General features: G+C 30.7%; 1 protein-coding gene and 1 pseudogene across 3 annotated transcripts; both read right to left on the minus strand.

The window, feature by feature from the left end:
* Nucleotides 1-1,282: 1,282 nt before the first annotated feature.
* Nucleotides 1,283-2,557, minus strand: LOC111288546 (small polypeptide DEVIL 4 pseudogene; annotated as a pseudogene). The gene is made up of 2 exons (XR_016328969.1): nucleotides 1,668-2,557; nucleotides 1,283-1,570 (listed from the first exon to the last, which is right to left on the minus strand). The product of XR_016328969.1 is annotated as a small polypeptide DEVIL 4 pseudogene (transcript).
* A 2,677-nt stretch (nucleotides 2,558-5,234) lies between these two features.
* On the minus strand, nucleotides 5,235-8,719 carry LOC111288553 (uncharacterized). 2 transcript variants are annotated; one of them, XM_089745819.1, is made up of 6 exons: nucleotides 8,530-8,719; nucleotides 8,274-8,436; nucleotides 8,107-8,200; nucleotides 7,655-7,854; nucleotides 5,900-6,012; nucleotides 5,653-5,792 (listed from the first exon to the last, which is right to left on the minus strand). In XM_089745819.1, the coding sequence occupies exons 1-5, from the start codon at nucleotides 8,587-8,589 to the stop codon at nucleotides 5,912-5,914; spliced, it is 618 nt and encodes a 205-aa protein (XP_089601945.1). In that variant the 5' UTR covers nucleotides 8,590-8,719; the 3' UTR covers nucleotides 5,653-5,792; nucleotides 5,900-5,911. The 2 variants fall into 2 exon arrangements, with proteins under 2 accessions (XP_022735222.2, XP_089601945.1); XM_022879487.2 differs by having other exon boundaries at nucleotides 5,235-6,012.
* Nucleotides 8,720-11,061: the final 2,342 nt, after the last annotated feature.

Raw genomic sequence — 11,061 nt, forward strand, 5'->3', positions numbered from 1 at the left:
GGGAATTCAAACGGTAGAGCTATGGCATTCAAATATCATAGGTAAATTTTCACACAAAACATGATCCTATAAGGTATTCAATCGCCCATCTTAGGACATTTGATTGCTCTTATGCAAAATTTCCAACAGAATGTAAACAGAAAAGGGCAGTTATTACCATCCTAAAAACAATCGACTTTTCTTGTTAATTTCATTTCAAAATTTATTTTTATACTTCCAAATTTTATTTATTTAACACAAATGTAAGCTCATGTTTCAAACCTTTGTACTTTGTAAAAGACACTTAAAACATTTTAGAAAATATATTTCGGCTATATATACAATATTTTAGGTTGTTGATTGTTGAATTAGAATTTGAGTTAATTTTAAGTTTGAATTGTATTGAATTTAACTAAATTTCGATTCAAATCATTTAAAAGTTGGTTGGGTTTACTCAGATTTTACCATTCTCTGGTAATTAAATTTGATTTTCATATGCATAAAAAATTTTAAAAGAAAAAGAAAAAGGAAAAAAATGCAAGGGACAAAATACTCTCAAAGAGTCAAGACAAAAAGGAAAGAAATTATATTCTCTCACATGCATGTAGTCAACAAAATCTACTTTTATAGATTCTTTATGAGAGCACGGGTGAGGATTAATAGTTTGATCGATCTCATTAATGATTACACTTTTGATTATATAATCCCACAATTTACTTTTGATTTAATTGTGTAATTCCAGATTTCCTTTTATTATATCCACTCTCTGTGTTGAATCAGCCACTTAATTATGCTTCCACCCAAGTTTTGGAGATGCATTTTTTTTTTTCGTTTCCTTTAATCCTTCATCATAAGTAAGGAGCCCTACAACATCTCTTGATTTTTCTTTATATATATAAATTAAATAAAGGAGAAAAATGAAAATAAGCAACAAATAGCTAAAGTAGAACTCAAAAGCATGCTGTTGTTTTAGTGGTACTGAAATTGACTTTAAGGGTTTTAAGTTCAAACTTCAATCGTAATCTAAGAGATAACAAAAAATCTAACTTAAAGAAATATGAGAAATTAGTATTAACCCTTTTAATTAGTTAAGTACTTAAGTTTTTATGTGTTACATTTAAATAAATCTTTAACTTTTAATCTGTATTTAAATAAGCATTTAAAATTTTAATTTGTATTTAAATAAATTCATATCATAAATATTTTTTATTTAAAATAAAAATTTATTTGGATACAAATCAAAATAGAAGAGTTTATTTGAATAAAATAAAAATATAAAAACTTATTTAAGAAAAGTGAAATAATTAAGTGATTTTTTTCTTTAAACATAGTCATAGTTCATAATTTATAGGGAAAGAGAGGAAGTGCTGGTTCCTAAGAGCTGCTTAGCCACTAACACAAGAAATAGCATTAGATTTTGCTTCCCTTCATTCAAGCATGAAAGTCGAAACCTCTTTCAAAGAAGAAATGAAACAAAACTGTAACACATCAGTTAAGTTTCCAATTTGCATTTCTTAAGTGAATAATATTTGAGTTGATGTAATTACCAGCCTGCATCTGATCTCAAGTCCCAGTGCTCTATTGCGGAATACTGAAATTCAAGTAATCACCAGAAAAAAAAATTAAAAATTAGAAACAAAAACAATTAAAAAAATGGAAAAGAGAGAGAGCAAAGAGAAATACTTAACTATAAGATATGATTACTTCTTTTTCCCCCTAATTCATTGGACAAAACGTGTAAGATGATAAGATTTTGACCCAAAAAAAAGGTTGAGTTCCTTCTTTCACAGGCAGCCAAGAAGTTGAAAATTTATGCTGAGAAGCAAATCTCTATAACTATTATGAGGAGTCGAAAGAAATAAAATCATCCTAACCATGAAACAAGTAAAAGAAAACGGATCAAAGATAAAACTTAGAAATTCGGATTCATTCATGCACTGAATCAAGTTTTCAAGCATAAAGTAAAATTCTGACCATAATTTCAAAGAAAGAGTTGTTATACCAAGCAGTAGGAGAAGCCTAGGAGAGCAGTGAAGGAAACAAAAAAAAAAAAAACAAAAGATGATCCTTATATTTGCTATACACATATGATAAAAGAAAATCTAAAACTAGTAGCTAATTAACATCCTAGTAGCATCTGTAGAGAATTCTCTTCAAATTTCTCCATATATATATATATATTGTTTCAGTCCTGCCAGCAGAGAAGCATAATAATACATCTTCTTATTATGTAAAGCCTGCCCCTTTCTTCCCTGAGGAACCCTCCATTTACTTTGAATGGACACCTCCTCTTAGACCCTCCCGTTGTAGAACTCTTCATCTTCATCTCTTCTTATCAAAATTGTGGGATTTATTTGCTTTCTTTTTCTACTAGAATCTTATTGGTTGGCTTCAAGAGTAGTTCGGTGAACCTTTTTGCTCTCAGTAGTTCTCTCTATTGGATGGATGGATCATTCTTGAAGTTTGAAAGAATAATGATTGACGCTTTTCTTTTTTTCTTTCTTTTGGGTTTGCATGAAAAGAGAAGCGAAGGGAGGGTGTGTTCTTATAGGAACGAAAAGGAATGGTTTAGGCTCCACCAAGGCCCAAATAAAGGTGACCAAATGTGGTTCAAAAAAGAGATGTGTTTATGTGTCTCTTTTCACCAGGCACTGCACTTTGGACCCTACCTCACTGGCATGCTAAGTAACACAATCGTAGCATGTGGAATATGTTCAGAAACCAAACAAACTTCATATGTGCGACATCTGTAAGCAATCCTAGGGCCATTTTCTTGGTCCAATTTCTTAGCCACTTACACATATTTTTTTCCATTTCTTTTTCTTGATTTCTTTAAGTCTATACGAAAAGAAGCCCGCAGTAGTAATTTATATACTCAAGGAGGGGAAAATAGGGAATGAAAAAAATAGTTAGGCTTGCAGAGCAGAGACGTCTTCATCAAGGGTTATTTGGCACGAGTGGACTGTACTTTAAAAGGTGGAGGACCACAAAACAAAGATAGAGCTTCTAATTTATAGCCTTACACTGTTTCTAAATCACACAGCAACCACAGAAATTTTTCCTTTCCCTCTCAATCCTTGTACCTGAAGCAGCCTGTTCGAGTTCATTGATACAAAAATTGAAATCAGAAACTTACTCTAAAAATTAATAAATCAAGAAAGCAATTAATAAAAAAAGGGAAGATATATAAAGTTTAAGTAATAAAAAAGAAAGATTTTTGTTGTATATATGGATTGAATGATTTTTTTATTGATAGAAAATTCTTAATTGCCTTTTTTTAATTATACCCCCAAGGCAAAAAGCAAGTGCTTTGTTTTGTTTTGTTATTTTATTTTTTGGTTAATATTTCTGGTCATAAAAGAGGTCCCAGGGTGAGCTTTTGTTCAATTCAATGCACATACATAAATGGAAAAGACATAGCTGTACACGTGAAGTTCACACGACAGACATGGGTGATGTCTGTGACATGGATGACAAGCTAAGCTTATGACATTGTTTTGAGCCACATTCTCTCTTTCGTTTAACCATCACCTCTATTTCTGTTGGTGTTGTCCTCGGTCTCGCTTGGGCCTTCTTTCCCTTTTTTCCTTGATGGAGCTTTTCCTACACTCCTCCTTTCTTTGATAGATTTGGATAAAGCCGTTTCCCACTGCCCTTTCCCCACCTTTGCACTGACAATTCAAGTTACAGTTTCTTTTTTATCCCTTTATATAACTAAAAGATCAATCATTTCAATTATTATAGTAGTAGCTTTTCTATCCGATGAAATGACGCCGACCAATAAAGTAAACAATCGGGTACAGTTACATTTGAATAACCATTATATATACTGAATCAGTTTGTCATTCGATAATTACGTCTTTGTTTTTTATAATTACGTCTTTGTTAAATTAAATTTTTTTTCATTTGTTAATTATTAGATTTTTTATAATTTTATGATACATTTTACTTATAATTTTTTATTATAAGATTATAATTATTTAATTATGTTAAAAAATTATGTACAAGTAAATGTGAACTTTATATGATGAATTCAATATAATTTTAAATTATGATTAATTAATTATAAGTTAAAGTGTAAAAATATCCTTGAATTATAATTCAAAAATAATTTAAATCTTTAATAATATATTATAATTAATCAAATTTTTTAATTTTTTATTTCGATTCAATTGAACATTTAAATGAATGAAAACTAGCCATATAACAAAATTTAATCAATTAATCTCTAGATTATAACAAATTGAAATCTTTAGAAGAATTTTAGAGAAAGAAAAACAAAAAAAATAAAAAAGAAAAAATATTTATTTTATTTTATTTTTATATATATTAATTGTATCACATGATAAATTTTTATTTATTTTATTAATGTCATACAAAATTTTATTTTAGTTGACAAACCGTTAACATTTAATCTAAATAAAGACTTAATTAAATGTAAATAAATATTGAATGAGTTGATTGATTGTAATAAAAAAATGTTTGAATGGTTTTTTAATTATAATTTATGAACTTTTTATATCATCCTTAATTATAATGCAATAATTATAAGTAATATATATTTTTATTTATTATCAATTAATTTTTAATTAAATACTTAATAAATTAAAATTAAATATCATATCAGATAAATCCCTAATAAGATTGCAAAATTAGGAAGAAAGACGGTTTTTCAAACCCCAAATCTCCCACAAATCTTGAACAAGAATACCTAGCCATTGGGTCAAAGCTCTACAGTCGACTTCAATAATTCTTGTTAGATAAAGTGGTTATGATAATAAGGAAAAAAAAAAAAATCCTTTCCAGTTTATCATGAGCACGCTAAAGCTAAAGTCATCTAAGTTTAAACACAGTTAATACATTGATCTTTACTGTGCTCCGTATCCCCACCCGTTCAAAGAAAGCCGTATATCAGCTACCGATTGAAGTTAAAACAGTTGAAATTCGTAGTGGAAAGTGACAAAACCAAGATACTTCCAAAAATTTTCAGTAAGGATGGGAGGCGGGCCCCCTTCCCCTATAGGACAGAGATGAACAGTTTCAGAGCACATCACTTGGAAGAGAGATCAGCGAACTCTCCTTTTCTGACTACAGTTTCATAGTCTGTACTCTAATAGTATTGCAACAAACCTTGGCGTCAAATTTTGACTAGCTTGTCTCTCAACCTATCAATAAGAAATTCTGCATTGCTGCAGAAGTTTACCTTGATAGCTCCTCTTCTAATTCTATTGGTTTCAATACGGTAGTAAAATTTTGAAAAGAGTCTAGCTTTAATTACTAGTCTCAAACTTCAAGATAATTTACTTACAAATTGTATATCGATAGTCAATCATGTAAGCAACTGCTGTTCAAATTGCAAGATAAGATCAGTATATGAGTCAAAAAACAGTCGGCTTCGGTTCACGAAATCACATGATGCCAGGAGAGTTTAGCTTCGACTTCAACAAAGTAGGCCTCCAAAGAGATCAGATCAAAAATATTGTAGAGAATCCGAACAAAATATAAATGCATCTGTAATTGTTTATTTAGTTTGGTCCATGCCTGGAAGAAACATAGTATATGCACCATACCTAAGGCTAAATTGAGCCCCACTGAACCTTTCTAACCATCATCTAATAATATGAACTTTCAATCTCGCACTAGTGGTCACCTGTACTCACCCCCCTTCTCTTTCCTCGATCTCACTAGGTAGCCTCAAAGCCAAAATATAGTGCTGCCAAGAATTGCCCACTTTTGACAAATTTCAATAGTTGCTCCAACGAGTGAAAATTTTCCGAAAGATTAAAATTTCACTTAGGCACAATGAAAGAATCCTAAAAAGGCTTAGAAAATCAAGGTTTATGCGTCGGAAAATCAATGTGAATGAACTAATTAACTGATGTCAATTTTATAAAAGGAATTGAAAGAAAAAAGAACTTACAGTAGATAATCATCAATTTACGACACTTGAAAGAAATGTTCTCTTCAAATCTTCAATATCCTTCTTTAGTTTCTCATTATCCTGATTCCCTTTCTGTATCTCAACATGTAAAGCTGCACTGAGCAAAAAACAGAAAAAAGGGACAAGTCTAATATGTTGTCAAAGAAATCTTGCAAAAATCCACCTATCTTTTAAGAGTGAATGGCTGTTTGTCAGATATTAGTGAAATCGTGCAGTGAATTTGAAGCCCAATTCATTCTAAGTTACTACACTTTTCTTTTTCTGCTTCATCCATCAAATGATCATACATCTATGAAAATTATTAAGAGAATATAGTTTCACATATCTTTACAACAAGAAATATTCTTTTGATTGATGTTTAAGCATCCAATAAACATCCAAGGAACATTTCATTCGTCTATCATACACCAAATTACAGTGATGTCTTCCCTCTCCCTGCAAAGAAGAATTTGAAATGATGAAAATGTTTCCTACCACATTATCCCAGGTGTTTTTCCTCAACTCACTGCGTCCTTGCATTGGAACCCTTATTCTCTTTTTTGCCTTGACCTTGCAAAATGTATGAAGTGTGCATGTTGGTGCATGTGCCTGTGCATATATAAGCACACTGTACATAGAAGGGAGAGTTTTTTTTTTTTTTTCCCTTTCATTCTTAGCGATCAGAATGGGGGTTCGGCTAGCTCATTTCACATGCGTGAGGAGCACAATTTATGGTTGGATCTCGCACGTGTGAGCGGTGATAATGGATATATTAGAAAGTAATGGAAGGATCTGAACCCGTGGGAAGGGGAGGATAAAGCAATGAGAAATAGAGATTTAACCGGCTGATAGAACTATAGATGTAATATGTAAGACACTTGTACTGGTCCAAATAACAAAATCAAGAAGAAATGTATCTTTGAAGGTATCCTGGACAGGAGTGAATCCCTTATTAGTATAAAATCCAGCATTCATTGGAATTTTTTCATCTGGTTCTTCCCCCGGTTCATAAGTCTATATCTGATCTTAACATCATCTAGAAGGCAGCTGAGCCATAGTGATTAAACTCAACTCAGATAGTCCATCCTCAGGCAAACCAATAGCCAGGATGGTGCTGAAGGTATCTTTGTAGATTCGTAGGGTAATATATTGATAGGCTGCTAAAAAAAAATGGAGAATGTATCCGGCACTCAAGCTGGGCTTACAAGCTGATCTAGTCTTTAAAATGGATAATGGTTTCTCAGTTTATAAATTAAAATGGATGATGACAAAAGCAGATCCTGAACATTGATGATTGAAGGTAAAAGGTAACAGAGTTGCAACAGACTAGAGTCTCTCCAATTGCTTCAAGGAAATTAATAAAGCATCACGTATTTTGGTCAACAATGAAGGAGTCTATCTGTTAATTTTGCATCTATCTGTGATGTTCCCAGCTTCTTATCTAAACTCTCTATAGCTGAAATGTATACTTCGTCTATTCATTAATTTACTAGGTTTCCTAATCCAAGAAAAATAGGAGAGAAGTGTATCAATATGGTGGCAATGGTGTAGTCTAAAGACGAAAATGAATTTTAAGTAACTGTGGCCATTAAACAAAATGTGACAAGAAACTCCGGGAATTAAACGGAAGGAAAAGAAAAGCACATAATCCAAACCACAGATAGAAGGCAACAGCATGCTTCTGCTTAGGAAGCTTCTAAATGTACTGCAGACAACTAATTGGAAATTAATACGAAAACATTAAGATAGTATTACCAGCGTTTGAAGTATAAAGGTCTTCAAGAATTTCATCCACAAATGCCGACATTGAATTTCTCAAAGCATTATTTTTGTTTTCCAAGAGATGAATTTCTTTTTCAAGAAGCTCCTTCTCCGATATCAAAGTCACCAGTTCATTGGTTTCACTGTTGTCAATCTCCCTTTGAAATTCTGAGCACAGTTTGATAAATCCTTTTCTGTAAAAAACAAAACAAAAATGTAAATGGTATCTACATTAGAAATTTCATAAAGAAAATAAAGATATGAATAACTAATGCAGCTTGCACAGGAAGAGCCAGCATAAACTTGGCAATTATGAGAGACATTAACTGGATTTATGATTCTTCAAAAAATTTACAGACAACCACTGCATAATCTTGTAAAACTTCATTAATGACAAAGAATAATGGAAAATTTTAGGAGAAAATAATAAATAAATGAACAGATACCGTTTATTTTCGATCCTTTCTAGCATCTCATCTCGGTTCGTTCTTAGGCAACTCAACTTCTCCTCCAAAAATTTAAGCGAATTTCTTGAATCATCTATTAATCAAAGAAACAGATTTCAACCAAAGAAATCATTAAAATGTAAAAATACAGAACTAAAATAAAATACCGGTGACAGAGAGCAAGCCATCGATTTCGAAATGAGAAATGTAAAGCGACTTGGTAAGCTGGGATTCTCTGATAGAAAGAGCAGCTTCGAACTCCGTGCACTTGACGATCTCTGATTCTATCTCTCGCGTCATTTGAATGTTGGATTCGATTTCTTCATTCACCTAACCAATGATTCGTTAAATAATAAATTTGTTGTATTCTTTATTAGAAATTCCAGTAAATTGTAATTAAAAAAAAAGAAGAAAATAGAGTACCTGATCGAGCATGTCCTTGAGGCATGAGATTTGATAGAGAATAGCTCCGGAATCCTCCATCTTGATTTTCTCAATCAAACCAGTAAATTTTTTCTACTTTTCACGTCACATTGGGAGAGGCCGGGGCTGGAGCGGGAGAAAGAGCGAGACCGCTTTTTAAATTTTCTTTTCTTTTCTGTTTTTTATTGTTTTTTTTTTTTTTGGTCAATTGTTTTTGTTTGAAAAAATAAAGATTAAATTAAGTATTGCAGTGCTTTAAAATTTGATTATCTAATATTTCCTTTTTATTTTTCTAACCATCTAGTTTTTTTTTGTTGCTTTTTTTACTTATTTTATGCACCCTAATTGACTATTTCATCCTTTTCATTTTCTTTGCTTATTCGCACTCTTTTTTTTTTTTTTTTTAAATCTATTTCACTAATTTCTTTTTATTTTTTACATTTAAAAATTAAATCTCAATTTATGAAAATAAATACAATCAGCATCCCCATCCATCAAGTAACAATATATTTTATGTAAACAATACTTTTACTGACAAAAATTTCAATCTTTGATAATTTTAAATACAAAAAAAAAAAATCATATAGCATAAATCTTTTCACGAGATAAACAATAATGCTAAATATTTGATTAAAAATAGGTTATATACTCAAATTATGATCAAACATTTGGGTGATTACTCAATTCATAATTAAATATTTTAATTTGTACAAATAAAGATCAAATGTTATTGATTTATAACAATGTAAAATTTATTCTAACGAAAAATAAGATGTGCATGTTACACATCGTAATAATACATAAAAAAAATATGAATCAACTAATTAGACAAATTTCATGCTGATTTAGATTTTTTTATTACTATTTTGAAAAAAAAAAGAAATGAAAAGTTATTTAGGAAAAAAAATATATGTTTAACTCAAATCAGAAAAAGCAAAAAATCTCCAAACCCAGAACAAATCGTCCTTAACCATAATCACCCAGACAAGTTATTTCAATCACTGATTCAATTTCATTTCTTAATTTTTGTGAGGTCAGCATTATTTAACAGCCTATTTTAAGGTAACCAACATTTGGTTCAATTGATTACGCTCCAAGAATTTATTCTATTTAAGGTCTGAAAATTTGGAAGGTTAGTTGTTATTTTTTTTATTAAATCTATGTAAGGTGAATAATATGTACACATATTTTGGGTTTTGTTGTTGTTTATTGTCAGTCATTTTGTGGTTGTGGGTTTTATGTTTTTTTTTTCAAAGTTAAGCATATTCTGCCTTAGGGTTTTCTACAATTTTTCATTTTTAGGCATATTTGATTTATGGTTTTTTGTTATTGTTCTTAATTGCTTAAATTTATATTTAACGTTTTCTGTTATTGTTCTTAATTACTCGAATTTATAGTTAGGGTTTTATGCTATTTAGGCATATTTTGGTATGTGGCTGATCTAATTGTTTAATTGCTTAATTATTTATATAGTCTTTTGATTCTTGCCCATCACTTAGGCCTCCACTAGTGCTAGTATAAGTGATTACCCATCTTTGTTGCCTTAATTTATAGCATAAGTGAAGTCAATTAATCAGCATAAAAAATAAATGTTATTTCATAAAAAATAAAATAAAAAAACCAACAATTCTTCGCAGCAAGGATTATAAATAGGGCTAAATTTAAAATTGAAAACATTTACAACCTAAATTTTATTTAGTAATTAAGCTGTTGTGTCAAAAGGTTGAAATTAAATCTCTATCTCACTATTTGACCAAAAAGATTCCAAAAATATACACCAAAAACCTAACTTTCAATACATCTCCTAAAATTTTAGCCAAGTCCAATTGTGAAAATCATAAAATCAGTTATAAAAATCCTTTATTGTGAAATACTAAAGTACATATTTCTAAACTCCCTCTCTTTTGGCTATTCCCTTCCATTCAGGTCTTAATCTTAGTGTTAAATCTTGACCTTTATATCATGGTTTGCAGTAATATAAGTTAATATACTCTACAGTTGCTACGATGTTATGGATTCTCTACATCAAAATTCTTATAGAGGTGTAACCAAATCATTGGTTCACTTAACAAAAAAAAGTTACTATACCAAAAAATACTCAAGTAAGCTACTATAGTGAAAGGCATAATTTCATAAAAGTCAAGCCACCAACTCGATGTCATGCTAGGAGAGCACTTAGTTTTGAACACCAATACTGGCTATAATACCTTGATCTTATGCCTAAATCGTGGACTGTTTATATTTGGTATCTCCTTCAGAAAGGTAACTGATTCTCATTAGATGGTATCACCATTCAACGAGGGGGTGAGACCAACAAGGGTTGAGACCAATGAGTTAGATGGTATAAGAGTTTCAACCTCATTTATTTTGTTAGTTGTTTGGTCTCATCTTTTGTTGGTCTCACCTCTTTGTTGAATGATGATATCATCTAATGAAGATCGATTACTTTCCTCAAGGATATGCCAAACATAAGCAATTAACAGTTTAAGTATAATACCAAGGTATTCTAGCTAGTGGCCTTATTTTTACGAA

This window comes from Durio zibethinus, chromosome 17 (assembly GCF_047325235.1).
Source record: "Durio zibethinus cultivar Kanyao isolate XHJ-2024 chromosome 17, ASM4732523v1, whole genome shotgun sequence".
In the NCBI taxonomy this organism is placed as follows: Eukaryota; Viridiplantae; Streptophyta; class Magnoliopsida; order Malvales; family Malvaceae; genus Durio; species Durio zibethinus.